The following is a 15,450-nucleotide window of genomic DNA, read 5'->3' on the forward strand; positions in this document are numbered from 1 at the left end:
AAGTGGGACTCATTCATTTAGATATTCGTTTCAGGGATGCTTCAACCCAATAGCAGATGATTTATTTGCCATCTCGTCTCACACAATATCCCAAAAATTAAAGGTATTGTTGCATTATATTACTTTGACTGAGTGTGCATTTATCCACAGCTGATGCCACTGGGAGATGCAGGAACTTTAATTAAAAATCTGTGATTTTTTTTGTGCTGAAGAAAAGCATGGCCAATAGAATGAAAAAAGAAAAGGATGCAATCAAGCCAGGGTGATATGGCCTGAATATATTAAAGAGTTTTTTTTTGAGGGGACGTAAACTACTTTTCTTGAAAAATGCTTTAATCACTACTGGTGCAACGGAGTAGCCGTGAGGAGTACATTGAATTCATTAACTTTACCTTCAGGGTCATTTCACCAAGAAATATTATTACATATCTTAAACTGCTCATATCAAAACTTTGAGGGCTGCACTGTGTCATTTGGCTTCTGGTTTCAGGAATTAAAACTTTGAGTCAGCAAATCTAAAGTTGTCCCAACATTCGGTTAATTAAATTTACAGTAAAGAATTAGAATAAATAAGTGAAAAGATTATTTCTAATACAAGGTATTGTACATGGTATTACTGTTTTTTATACCTTTAGAAATTAGCAAGAGGAGGTATCATTACCAATACAATAATTTAAAATGTCCTGCAATTAAAATCTTACTTGCAGGTCTAGTGTGTAGGGTCCAGTAGCATTTAGCAATGAGGTAGAATAGAAAGTTCTCTGCATAAAGTGTGTAGAAGAATCAACGCAAAATACAAATGGCCCCATTTAGAGCCAGTGTTTGATTTGAAGAAGCATCATGATGGAAGAGGACCCACTCTGTATGTAGACTCGGCTCATTCCAAGGTAACAAATACAAAATATATTTGCTTATATGTAGCATGTTGTGCTTGAGGATACCTCTAGAGGGCACACGAGAGATCTCAGGCCGAATACAACTACTGCATATGTTTGACTTGGGTGATGAACGAACATGGGGACAGTGCGTGTCTCTCGTTGTGCCAATAGGAGAGATTGATGATGAAAAGCAGCACCAGCACTTTTGCATGTTTTCTACAGTTCAACATTGCCCCTACTGTGTATGTGCATACTGAATTTCGTGTACTTATCACATTAACTTTTGAGCACACACACAGCTGACATGCCAAACTGACACAGGATGCATGGCAGCCATCATGCTTGCACGTAGTTAACAGAAATTATATCTCTGACCTAAGGTTGCAAAGCTGCATTGAGGAAAGTGTAGGTTTGTTTGTATGTTTGTTTTTTATTAGGCACTAAAACTCAGGGTATTATGAATCAGCTGCTTCAGTTTTGATGCTACAAGGTTTACTCAAGCCACTGCATTCTATGAAAGTACAATACTTAATTGCTTGAGAGCACCTTTAAAGGAGTTGTTTGTGACTTTCAAAGCATATTTATGATCCAGAGTCTGAGCCGGGATACTTTGGCAATTTGGCCTGTGCTCAGATTATGATTTTGTATGCACGTGTAATCATTATTTTGCCACCTTGCCTGAACCTGAGTGCTTGTGATATCATAATAATTCATCACTTCAGTCTTTGCCTGTACAAATAGATCAATGACTCAACACTGTGGCTAGATATTGCATATCCAGATATTTATATATAGTTGATTGAATCACAAGGTGTTATTTGGCTAAGTGTTTTCTGTAAATAGATTAACCAACAGCAAACTGCTTGCTCAAGGCTAAGATTTAGTTGGTAACGACCATCTTGCGCTGCAATAATGTATAACAGTATCATTAGTAACTGTCACCATTATCATTTAGCAATTGACCCCACTAACAGAGAACATTACCATGTCTTATGTCCCCCAAACCTCAGTGTGAGAGACTGGGTTTATCTGCTACACAAATGTTTGTAAGCAGTTTTCTCTTTTACTATTGATGCGACTCCCCAGAAAGGGACATGGCGTTGGCCATGACACCATGCCTGATGTGTTGTTTTGAGCCTATATTCTATTATTATTATTATTATTTTTTGTAGATGGCAGTGGAACAATTGGATTTATTGTTGCTACAACTACATGAACACAACTCTTTGAAATAGTCATGCCAATGTTACCTGGTTTGTTAAACTAACTTAAACCATGAAATATATTTATCGAAGTAAAAAGGACATTATTTTCAACTGAATTGTATGTAAGTACAAGTACAGAGAAGCATCAAATGGAAATACTCAGTTCAGAATCTTAAACTTGTATATCCACCATTGATTTTATGCAAAATATGAACTAGAAAGAGTCAAAGTGCCTATTAGTTATTTTTAAACATCAGTACATGCTGTAAAGAACAAAACGGCACAAGCAGCAGATACATGTACAAATGGCTTCATTTAATTTGTGTTTCACAAACAATCCAAGAGATTATGACACAAATGTACAGGAATTATTTTTGCCATTTTATTTTTTTTCTTCACATTATTGCTTTACAGTAAAATGCATTGGTTGGATATGTCCAGTATAGCAAGACAATACATTCATATAAGTTATACAGATGTCCTCAGTAATGTTTTATAGTAACTAACTTTACATTAAATATATTTTTTCATCATTTATTATTCTGGACAAACAACTCCCACGTCACATTGAGCTCACAGTGCATCAGGTCGCATTCAATCAAGAAATACATACCGCTCCTCTCTTGTGTTCAATTGCCATTTCTAACGTGTGTGTGTGTTCTAAAGTGTGTGCGCTTATTTTTTACACAGGATTTCCATACAATCTGGATTTATGCAGAGCTACGACAAGTATGGCATCTGAATTCTACTTTTTTTTTTTGTTGTTGTTGTTGTTCCTCTTTCAAAAAAAGTGACTTGGTAACAAAGATGCAAGTCAGACGACCGGTGAGAGCATACGCTGTGTGTCAAGATGAGGACAAAAAGAGGAGCTTTTCCCCTGCTGTGGGTGTTACCACTCAAACCTGGCAACCTGGGACATGACCACACAGAGCAACAACAAAAATATACACAAAAAAAACCTTAACACTGCACATTCTGAATCAACTCAAGTACATTACAGACGTGCCTTCTCAACAAGAAGCATCAAAAAATTAGGTCCTGTATGTACAGAAGACCCACTGAAAGGGTTGACGGGAGGAGGGGTGGTGTACAAGGGTGTCAGTGGGTGTGTGGAGAGGAGTCTGTAGGCCCTGTGTGGTCACCCCCGTTCAGTAAACACAGCCGTTTGAACCCTGATAGAGTAGCAGCTTAAGGGGGTCCGACTTTTTTTAAAAATTCCTTAAAGCCTGCTCTCATCCATGTCCTTTGAAAACGTCCCCAGGGTGCTGGAGGAGAGATTCATCCATCCATGCTGCCCCTCTGCTCCTTCAGCTAGGGTTGGTGGAGAGTTAATGCCCTTGTGCAAGAGGGGACAAAAGAGGAAGAAAAAGGAGAGTGTGTCCCTTAAAGCTGCTGTTCCAGAGCACGTCCATCCTTTCTGCTCCTCAGCTGTCACAAACACACACACCTGTGAGCTCACACATCAAGTACTACTAGACAAACCAACATCACATCTCCACAGGATCCCCTGTCTTTATATGGCAACCTTGCAGGGGCCTTCTGTCACATAGAATTCTGTAAATTGAGATTGCATATACAAGTGCCTGCTGCCTACAGTGTGGCAGAGGAATATTTTTAACACATAAAACAGTCCCCGCACGCTTTTTCAGTTTTTTAGTCTCTGCACCCCACTTGTGGACTCCTCCCGGGCATTTTTGCATGATGTCAAAATGTCTGGATTTGCAGTGTAGCTGCCGTTTTCTATAAAGTGGGTCAGGCGGTTTCCATGCCCGGAAGCCCTCAGTCTTTTGCTGTGCTGTGGAGGAGCTGCGTTTTAATGTCCCAGCATGCACTGCAGACAGAGGAGGGTGTGCTCATGGTGTTAACAAGGTTCCAGTCTGCTCCAAGAATTGAGAGCCCGGTGTGGGAAACGTAGCGTGGGCCCATACCGAGCACACACACACACACACACACACACAGACACATACACATACACACACACACAATTATTCTCTCTCTTACACACACACACACACACACACACACACACACAGTCACATATACACTGAAAATACACACGCACAGAAGGAAGCACTAGTTGATTCAGAATGAGAGGACGGCTGTTAAAGTGCAATATCTACATGTAACTCAAAAATCAAGAGACCACCACCATCGCCATCTCGTGGAGTTGTCCATCTCCGAGTTTCCCTGATAACCGCTGGCTGTGGTTGGCACCCCTACCCTGAGTAGAAGGGCTGCGGTGCCCCCTACTGGCCAGAGGGTGTTAGACCAGACAGTCAGTGTTGAGAACCGTCTGGTTTCTTTGCATTTTTTAAAACAACTACCTCCACTCTGCTGCTGTCTCAAGATGACAACAAGTCACCTGATGAGAAAATTCCCGATGCATCCCACAGATCTGGAGTCAGTTTGTTTTCTGAAGTTGTGCGGAGGGCAAAGTGATCTGACCCCTCACTGAATGAAAAATGACGCTGGAGTGGAGTTGCCACCGCCAGCCAGGTGCCCCTCTGAGTGGTCAAATCTCCTTACAGCACAAAGCAAGAAAAAGCATTTCCATGTGCAATTTTGTTTCAGTGAAAAACAGGCAATGTCCTATATTTGCGACAAGCTCTCCTCTGCATTTTCGTACTAGACAAAACCTCGGTTTGAAAAAATAAATACAAAAGAAAAAAAAGTGTTTACAAGTTTACATTGTGCAGTGCTGCATATGCATAACACCCCTCACAGTCATCTGATCTGGACTGTGATTCACCTTGTGTCCTGACAAAATGTCCTTTTTTTGATCAAGCAGATGAGGGTTAAGAAGAGTTGCGGAGGGTGAAGCGCTAACAGTATCTGCTCCCTGATGCCAAAGGCCATGCCAGGGGGAGTCGGGTCCAGGCTGGAGGAGGGGAGCTGCCGAGGACAAAGCCCTCCTCCGTGGAGGTCGATAGGGAAAATGGAGTGTACTTTTTTCCTTGGGTGCTAACCCTAATTCTTTTAGGAATAAAAGGAGTTTTCTCTATCTGGGGATTTTGGTTGGAATTGTAGCTTCTTTTTTCTTCACAGACTCTGGTTTGGTTTGTGGAAAGGCTTTGGAAATGGTGTGTGGAAATCTACAATGTGAAAACAGTGAAACACACACCGACAATCAACAGGGGCACTTATGATTCTGGAGGTCCCCGACATCTAAAGGCATGCTAGATGGGTAAAAAGTTAACAGGCGCACAGAGGAACGAAAGACTTCACTGCAATAACAGGCAATGCCCCAAATAATGGGCATTAAGGACCGGCACTGTGTGACAAGAGGACAAATTAGAGACATAGAATGGAGTCCACTCTCACAGCGTGTACTGCCTCTTGGAGGAAATGAGATTCATATTTGGGACTGAAAGGATTACAAGAATAAGAGCAAGAGGGGAGAATAAGAGTCTGTAGTTAGGTCCAGTGCTATTGAAAAGAAAAAAAAAAAGATTTTGGGGTTGCTATGGGAGCGTTGAGGTTTTGGTATCCGAGGCATGCTGCTGTGCTCTACTCCTCCATGCACATGGGCAGGTTGACGAAGGTAAAAACGTTGTACTCGATCATGACGGAGAAGCAGAGGAAGATGGCGTACAACACCAGGACATACACGCCCAGCTTCACGTCCAGCCTCCATTTATTCAGGTGGATCCCCAGCACCTGCACATACACAAAATACATTAGGGTGGCATGTGCAGGGGCTGCTATGCTCCAAATTATATCTTAAGGAATACTTCTAGTGACAAAAAGACCATTTGTATAAAGACTATAAATTTAGAGAAAATGCATGTGATTGCGAAGTACTGAGCACACAACTAGATAAATCAGACTCCGGTTATACTGCACATGTTGTGTAAGAGTTTGTATACAGATGTTTTGATATAGTTTTGCTGATGTCAAACATGGACCCCCTGTTTACTTTAATTCATCAAGAATGTTTGCCGATTTTGGATTCTTTCTTTGTTTGAATTCAGTGTAATTGATGTATAAATGATTATTTTGTGGGTGAAGTATTCCTTTAATGTGAAGTGATTTGAGTGAAAACAGGAGATGAAATGGACCAAAAACACTAAAAGCAGAATGGAAAAGGCTGCATCAAATGACTCATTCTGAAAACTGTAATCTACAAAAGGATTTTTTTGTGTCCTTCTGTAGTTGTGTGATAACACTACAACACTGTGTTCATCACTGCTGGAAAGATGATCTTTTCATAAAACAGAGCTGTCTCTGCAGTAGAAAGGCATAAATGCTTTTGAAATTGGTGCTACGTGACCAGAGAAAGCGGAAGAAAAGGGCTGTGGCATTTGCTTTTGCTCCTGAGGCAGAAAATCTACATCTTCCAGAATGCACTGCACCGCACTGGACCAATAAACGGTCCTGCTAGCCGATGAAGTGATGCAAGTTGCCCTCCGAAAACAATATGTCAAAAAATCTTGTATTACAGCTAAACAGTAAGTTAAAATGTTTCTGAAAACATGTTAGATGAGAAATAGACAACACAGTTACAGAATCAGTGCAGCCTAGTTTAACCATATGATGTTTTTTTTTTTCAGCCTTCATTTTTACAAATGGCGCCCACTTCCTGTTGACAAATTCTTACATTATAGCCCAACAGTGCACTAAAATAGGTTTCTGAAAACATTTTAGGCAAAACAAAGGCAATGCAGCAGCAGAATCTTGGTTTATTTGATCAGCACGGCCTAGTTTTACCATTTGAGGTTGGGGTTTGAACGAGAGAGAGAGAGGTGCGGCTCTCTCTAAATCCGCTTCTATACTCTTTATGTCTGTTGTTGCAGTCATACAACAATAAGCACGCACAACCTGTAGTTCAAACAACAGCCTGAGAGCCAGAGCCTATGTGGGCACTGGTAAAACGGAGGGAAATTTACCATAGTTCATTTACATATACCCGCATTGTCATGACACAAAGCTGACTAAAAACTGGCAGTAAGTATTCCTTTTAGAGCTGCTGTAGCCGGCGCATCACTGATCTGTGTGTGTCTAAGACACCAAGGTCAGAGAAGCGCGGACAAGCTGCAGTCTTTTTTTTTTTTAAATCTGGGTTATTTTGTGTAAATGAAGCACTACTGTGATAAGGAGTTTATACAATTCAGAGTAGCAGTGAGAAAGTCCAACTTATTTTCTTACGGGGTCATTTTGGTTTATAGTTAAGTTATTATTGAATGCTGTATGAGTAGTCAAATCTTGCTCTGTTAATTCCAAAAAGAAAAATGCTCTACCTCCTTTGCACCAAAGCATTTTTCACAGGATACACCCCAACTGTTTTCAACGCTGAATTTTACATTTTGATGAACCAATTACATAACTACATGGTTCAGTCACTGTTGCGTAACAGTGTATCAGTCCTTGATGAGAGTGGCTAAACAAGCTTGTTATTACCTATATTAAATTACTGTGGATTTTCACTTTAAACACGCACAGTAATCAGATTATCTTCCTGGATGGGGTCAACATGAACGTGTACATGTGTAGCATAAACATCATTAAGTATTGCTCACCGTGAGGGCCACGGAGCCCAGCAGAAGCACCACAGAGTACAGCAACCCTCGACTGTTAATCATGACCTGCAACACACAAAGACAGAGACATGATCAGCTTATCTGCAGCTCTTCCAACACCAGAGGTAACGACTAACTGGAGTTTGGTTGTTCTTCACACTCATTCACAACAACACGGAAACAACAAGGTCTGAGTTCTTCTAATGTAAACAAGCTCTTTACCTCTGATCCATAGTCGACGCACATGGTCTGCAGCGCCCAGGGAATCCCCAGTCCCACGAGAATATCAAACACATTACTGCCTATAGTGTTGGACACTGCCATGTCTCCCAAACCTGCAACAAGAAGTTATTTAAAAAGCAAGTAGGACTTATAGCGAGGATCTGGACTTTCAGGTCAAATACACTTTTTATTACCAAATGAAGAATAACGTTTTGCTGTTGTGTACTTTGTGATATTCACAAGGGCCCTAACCTTGTTCCGCTGCAGGTAGTGACGCACAGCTACACTGTGATGTCTATAAACAGCTCTGCCATATTTCCTCTTGTTCCTGTGCTTAGTTCCCACTTGTTTGACTCTTTTATATGCACATAGAAGACAACTTAAATCTTGACACTACTCTGAATATATTACACTTGATTTCTAACCTCTAACAAAGTCTGCCAATTTAATCAATTATACCTTAAATGCATGCATCTCTACTCCATCTGCATGTAAATTAGTTACAATGGAAACATGAGATTTCTTAATATCTTGATACATTTGCCTATACGTGTTCCTGTCTATCTAAGGCTAAAGACTTTTGTTTGTCACTGCCTTTTATTAAATCAAATACTTTTCATTTCTCAAACTGCAACTTCTATTATTTTATTTCATACCCTCCTTGGTCTTGTTTTTATTTTTCATTCTGTAAGTCTTTTTTGAAATTGTATTTAAATTCCTTTTATAATGTGTTTCTTTTGTGCTTTGTCTTGATGCTTTTGATTTTTTATATAAAGCACTTTGAATTGCCTTGTTTTGGAAATGTGCTTCACCACAAAGGTCCTGGTGGACTAGTGATTTAAAATGTGTTTTAGGCAGAAATCTAAAAATGTTGCAGAGGGAAAGGTGTACCTTGCCGAGCCACAATGAGACTGGCTATGCAGTCTGGGACGCTGGTGCCTGCTGCCAGGAAAGTGATGCCCATGATAACATCAGGGATTCCCAAAGTGTAGCCGATTATAGTTACCTGAGCCAAAATAAACAGAGTGTCAGAGCTCAAAAATAGCATTCTCTGCTTGTATGAGAAACAGCATGTCGGCCTTTATACCAGATATCCATATTTAAGGAACCTAATGTGCTTTTCCCTTTTTTTCCTGTCATATATATTTAATGTTGCAAAGTCAAATGTTTATACTAAACATGGGCAACATTTTTAAATAATAAGGTTAACGTATGTAAGAGTAATCCCTGTGAGCAAAAACCTCAGGCTTCAGACTGTTGATGATTATTTCCAACATTTTTTCTATTTTAATGACATGCTGATGTCTGTTTGTGACGAATTTTCTTTATATAGTAATCTGCTCCTGGCCCGCTACTGCAAATGTTTACATTATGAAGCCCACACAGCTACATGTAGCTACATGCATCAGAGAAAGGTGTAATCCTGGGTGTGAATATTGTTTATTTCTATTTTTATTTTGGATCATATTCCTTCTGGAACATGTCAAGTTGTAAAGAATTTTGGTCTAGAAACTTATACAGGTGATTTTAACAATAGAAAGTGCTGTTGTACACTCTTATAGTCAACCCCCTGCTTAATTAAGGTATAGAGACTTCTGGATAGGGAGCAGACTGGGTTTTTCTGATTTGGGGCCTTAAAGAGATTAAGCACTAAAATTGAGCATTTTCATCATGGGGGAATACAGGTGTCCCAGCACAGATGCATACATTTTCTAATAGAAATCCAAAATGAACCTGAAAATGAGCATAATAGGTCCTCTTTAATGGTCCCTTACCCCCCTGCAAAAGTTTAAACATCACAGTTTCTTAACAGTTAAGAAGAAGTTGTTACATCCACCATTCTGACAGTAATGGTCAGATTATACAGCAGTGTGACTAATACCATTAAAATACCATTTTCTGATTTGTAACGCCAACATCAAATTTACCGACCAATATAATTTTGCAGAAGGCATTTACAGTGTCAACCTTTACAATTATTTGTCAGAAAATGGGATATAATGTTCATCGCAATTATCTAGAACCTACCTTGATGAAGTTTTTAAATGTCTTGTTTTGTCCATCCAATACTCCAAAAGCCAAACACATTCAATTTACAGTTATGTAAAACAATAACAATAATCATCATCATAATAATTAAAAAATAAGCACTAGTCAACTAAAGTGAAAGTAAATACTAAAGGTATAAATGCCTCACTCACTTACCATCCAAACCATGAAGTAGGAGAAGATGGCGATCCAGACGGTGGACAGGATGAAAGAGAGCATGAAGAATTTCTCCCAGCGAGGCTTGGCACAGTTCGGGACGGTAAAGAACAGCAACAGGAGCAGAGGCCACGAGATCAGCCACTTAAACTTGCTGCCGATCCCCCCTGCAGCAGGAACACACATCAGCATAAGAGATTAGCTTTTGGCTAATATTGTGTAGATAACAAGTACTAAGTGCTATTTTCTTTAAAAAAAAGTGCCACATTTTTTTCAAAAACATTACAGTGTAAAATAAATTTTCAGAATTACCGTCATCACATGTTGTCTTGATCACAATGACCCGTAAGTCTCTGTCAGTGGCATCATTCAGACCACATTTCCCACAAATCTCACTTCAAAAAGTATAATCGAATCTGGTTTCCCTCTCATTGATTCTGTGAATCTATTCTTTCCAGCAGCTCGATTGCTAACATAATTCTAAACAGACATATTGTCCTCTGTCTATTTTAAGTGCCAACATGTATTTTTCTTTCTTTTTTTTTTTTTAAAGGAAGCCACTGACTGATTTGGGCAAAGACATCAATATCTACAGCTGGGCGTAATGTAGTTTTTCTTATTTCAAGTTCTAAAAATAAAAAGACAGGAGGACATAAAATAGCTTTTTAAATATGTCTGAAATGTCAGAGATGCTGTAAAATATTATTCCTATACTATATTATTTTTTACCCCCTAAAGAATCCATCAATGTGTGCCAACTTGCACACATTCATCAAGATAATACATGAATCACATACTTGGAATATGAAACGGCGAGATGGTTTCGTTTTCTTGCGCCTCTGTGGGTTTGTCCTCTGGCACGTTTCCATTCTCTATTTCAACCTTTCCGTCAATCACTTGTGTCTCCACTCCATTGGCGGCTTGGACCAACTTCTGGCGCTTTCAGAAAAGAGAAACTAAGTCAAAGAGCACATGAGCGGACTCACTGCTACTCCACCACATTTTTATGCACTCTTGTTTCTCCAGTCAGAAATGAAAAGCAAAAACCCACATGTCTATTGTGCAAGTGAGATAAGAAGACTCTTTGGGACTTTTGAAACTAAGAAGCTGAAAATAGTAAGCACTCAAAATAAAGTCCTAACACAGCAGCAGATGAATTAGATTACTGGAGCAACAACGCCCAGCTGTACCTCTGTAATGATGAGGCGACTGGCCATGCGCAGACGGGTTTTGGGTCCAAAATGGCTGGTGACCATGACACGGAGGCCAGCTTCTGGAAACCTGAACTTTGAAGGGCTGGCGTTCATGATCTCATCCACCATCACCACTGATCCACGGCTGTAAGCCTTGGTGGGCTTAACTGAGGGGTGGAGGGGTAAAATACAATCGTAACATATATGTTTTAATGAATGAATAAACTGGGATTAAATCTACAAGACCATCAGACAAGTATAGAAGTGTATATTCATTTATTTCTGTCCATTTTATATGCTTTATTTAAGTAAATGTGTCTAATACCTTTCTGACAGTGAACTGTGACACCCTGTTGGAGCATCCTAAAGCGCAAATTAAAACTTAAGAGCCATCAAGAGATATGAACTGTACTATAAATGCTTGAGTGTCATTTTGTAGTCTGTGGTGCAACATTTTTGCAAGCCAAGTTATTAAGGAATATAAATGGCCACTTAACGACACTAGTTTGTCAGCATGTCAGAGTTAAAGCTGCACCAGGCAAGATTTTTATGTCGACACACACCATTCTATAACCGTAAATTACAACATAGGCTCGGGACTCCATAAAAACCTGGATTTTCACCAAAATAAGTGAGCTCTGTGACTGTCTCATGAGTGCAGGTTTATGCTTTATATAGCCTGCGTGCACCTCCATAAGAATGCAGAAAGAAAAAAAAAAGTTTTCTTTGACAAAAATATGAAGTTGGACTGAGTGGCAAAGCAGGTGCTGGTTTTATTTCTAAATCTCGGAAAATTAGATGAAAGCTATACAGGCTAGAAGAATGAACACATACAGAATATACTATTCATGGTTTCCTATACTTTGTATACTTGCTCTCACATGAAGTGTGCATGGAAACTGTTAGTCTGCTTCGCAAATTCATCTGAGCAGGGTAACTATTGATGAAAGATACCACATCAATATCAGAATACAGAGACGCCTCCCTCTGAGTAGGATTTTGTCGCTGAACATATTTTAGTCAGTCTAAAATGTCAGTATATTTTAGCACTATTTAGTTGTACATATTTTCCAGTGTAATTATAGGATGGCCAATTTGAGGTATAATCAGCAGTCAGATAAGTCACTTGAAAATCTGAAGGGTGTCTGCAGTACAAGGAGCGGATTTTTCTTTAGACGCGTATCGAAAGAGTATCTTAATTTTTTGATGATTAAAAACAAAACCTTGCTTTGAAATTTGACATGAGGTTTCCTGTAGGTCACTCATCTTTTCCTTTGTATCCTAGAAATTGATTTTTGAGTTTTACTGTTGATGTTTTATAAATGACACACTCAAGTGTTTTCCAAAAACAAATTGTCATATGCAGGTTTGGGGTTCAAAAAACGACACGCACATCCCGTAGTGGGTGCTGGATGTAAGACAAAAAAAATGAATAAAAACACCTATGAAAAAATAGAGGTCCGCACACTGGGGAGCTCCCCTTTAAAGGATTTTATTCTGCAACAATAAGTGACGTTTCGAGCCAAAACGTTCTTCCTCAGACTTAAGGTTCGGACAATTTTAATTCCAGTATCTCATGTGTTCAGCCACATTTGTTGCTAAACACTAAACACATGCAACATGTCGTCACTGTCCTGTGACAACATGCATCTCCTGACCTCTGATGATATCGTTTTCAGACAATCCAGCGGGTTTTGTTAGTTGTTCAGTTAGCTGAAATATAGAAGTTTCTCAACCCATGAATGAACACTTAATTTTTTGGTTAATCTACCTTCAAAAATCACTAAATTTGGAGAAAACGTTTTCAACTGGATAGTGGTTATGTGAAATGTCTCACGTGTGATAAACATGTTCAGGTGAAAAACCTGCGTGTATTAGCAGGATGTAGCACAGATACATTTGTAAATATGAACAAGACTTATACCGGTCAGAAATTTTCTTTGGCGCAAATGAAGTTACAGTGGTGTTGATGGTGTAGCACATTAACGGTCCATAATGATTTCTTCCTCCTTTACTTCAATCTGTCTCCCTCTGTCATCCCTTTGCTTTAAAACATCACACACCATCTGAGTTAACATGAGGTGCGTTGTGTGTGGTTACTCACATCACATGATTTCTGGGTACAGAACGTCAAATAGCTTTCTGAAATTGCCTGGTGCAGCTTTGAAGTTTGCCAACCGGTTGTGAATATTTATGGATCGACTGAGATTGATTTCAAAATGACATGAAAGATGTTACCTTTGGCGTCTTTGAGCTGATGATCTCAAACTGTTTTACAGGTGTTTGACATATTAAAACACATGCTCAGCCCACTTGAGTCAGTGTGTGCTCTGACTATGATGCATATCTTCAAGTGTTTTATTGGCATCCCATAACTCCTCATTTGCAGTGTGCTCACGGTTAGCTATAAGATGCAGTGCATGGGGAATAAAAAAAGTTCTACAGTACACTTATTAGTTTAACTCAGCCTTAATTGGACTGATTATGCATGCAAGAATGCACATAAATTAGCTGTGTAAACAGAGCCGGCATAAACATTTCCTCTTGTGAAATTCATTACCACTTCAGGAGTGAGTGGGTCTACGCCCCAGAGACCGGCAGGAGAAAAGTAGTATGCAAGCAGAAAGAACTGGCACACAGCAGCACAACACTGTTGACAGTAAGCAAGAATAAGTTTAGTAAGGCTAAACAGACAGGCATGTTACCACTAATGCAGCCAAAAAGGGAAGGGTTAAATCTCTAAGAGGGGTTAAATGTCATTTATTAGTCGTTTGTGAAAGGTCTAAGGCAGGAGAGGAAGAAGTGGAGAACTGTGGCTGTAAGGAAAACTCACTCAGTATAACCTTAAAATATGTTATTTAGAAAATGTTTCCACATTTTTTTTTAATAAGAATTTAAAACTCAAGACAACAAAGTCCCCTGACATTAAGCTGCATTACAGAAGAAAGATTAAAGAATATCTTCATTATAGTGTTCCTATTTTAAACAAGAGCATTTTCACTTTGTGCCCCCTTTATGCTCAGATAAGCTCCAGTTGCTTATCACCCAGCAAAGGACTTAGCGGGCAGAGGAAATTAATGGAGGAACACTGAACACTTTCCACAGGAAAAAGAAAAGCGAGGTCTAAGCGTCTCTCCTAAGATAGTGCAGTTCACAGAGGTCAAAGGACATCTTGATCCTTGGAAAATTTAGCAAAGTGCAGAATCATATTTAAAGGAATATTTTGACATTTTGGGAAACAATTGAGCTTTTTTGCTAAGAGTTGAGACAGTCGATACCACTCTCATGTTTACATGCTGAATATGAAGCAACAGCCAGCAGCTGGTTCGCTTAGCATAGCATAAAGACTGGAAACAGAGTTATCAGCTAACAGGCTCCGTCTGATGGTGACAAAATCAGCCGACAAACAACTCTAAAGCTCAATAATTAACATGCCATCTCATGTTTGTGAAATTCACACAAAAATTGATATCACTTTCATGTCAACATGAAGCTGTGGCAGGCAGCCAGTTAGTTTAGCATAGCATAAAGTCTTAGTTCTAAGGTGACAGAATCTGCCTACAAGTGACTCTAAAGCTCAATAATTAACTTGTTATCTCTTGGTTTTTAAAATTCATCCAAAAACTGAAGTATAACCATGAAGATGTTAAAGTCGGCTGCTGGTTAGCTTCATACAAAGACTGGAATTGAGGAGAAACGGCAAGCCTGGCTAAGTCCTGGTGACAAAATCTGCCTACAGGCATCTCTGTAGCTCACTAATAAATATGTTAGCTTTCGTTTCTTAACTTTCTATTAAAAAAACTGCTGCTTTTAAGTCTTGTCATGATTGCTGCAGTGATTTCTGTTATTACCTCAATATCTGTTAGGATTTCTCTTTTAGGAATGGGAGCAGGCCCCCAGGAAGTGTGCTGGGCTTTGGAGACAATTTTCATAGTGGCCAAACAGTGGCATCACAACTTACACGTGTGTCACCTGATACCATTAGGCCCAAAAAGACTTTTTCTCACAGGCTTATATAGAGAAAGAGATTTCTGTAGATCAGTGGATATATTTTTTGCGTCACAACCCCTACGAAAAGACTCGTTTCCCTTATCAGGATTTGATCCATTCAATCCAATAACATTTGAAAAGTCTACATGAGCCGCAAAATCAAATCATTTTTATCCTTAAGTAAGCGGGGCCGAAGTGGAAGCTCAGACGACGGAAATCTCTACAGGGCCCAGTGTTACTG

The 15,450-nt window shown here is 39.5% G+C and overlaps 1 protein-coding gene across 3 annotated transcripts in view; it reads right to left on the reverse strand.

Moving 5' to 3' along the window:
• Positions 1–4,594: 4,594 nt before the first annotated feature.
• Positions 4,595–15,450, reverse strand: part of slc24a4b (solute carrier family 24 member 4b) — a 44,887-nt gene continuing 34,031 nt past the window's right edge. For 2 of the 3 annotated variants that reach the window (XM_042503555.1, XM_042503556.1), the window contains exons 11-17: positions 11,217–11,386; positions 10,824–10,965; positions 10,027–10,193; positions 8,713–8,827; positions 7,822–7,934; positions 7,600–7,665; positions 4,595–5,740 (exon numbers count right to left, since the gene is read on the reverse strand). In XM_042503555.1, the coding sequence (XP_042359489.1) occupies positions 5,591–5,740; positions 7,600–7,665; positions 7,822–7,934; positions 8,713–8,827; positions 10,027–10,193; positions 10,824–10,965; positions 11,217–11,386 (923 nt within the window). In that variant the 3' untranslated portion in view covers positions 4,595–5,590. The remainder of the gene's footprint in view (positions 5,741–7,599; positions 7,666–7,821; positions 7,935–8,712; positions 8,828–10,026; positions 10,194–10,823; positions 10,966–11,216; positions 11,387–15,450) is intronic. The other variant, XM_042503557.1, reaches the window with a different exon arrangement.

Source organism: Plectropomus leopardus, chromosome 16 (assembly GCF_008729295.1).
Source record: "Plectropomus leopardus isolate mb chromosome 16, YSFRI_Pleo_2.0, whole genome shotgun sequence".
NCBI lineage: Eukaryota > Metazoa > Chordata > Actinopteri > Perciformes > Serranidae > Plectropomus > Plectropomus leopardus.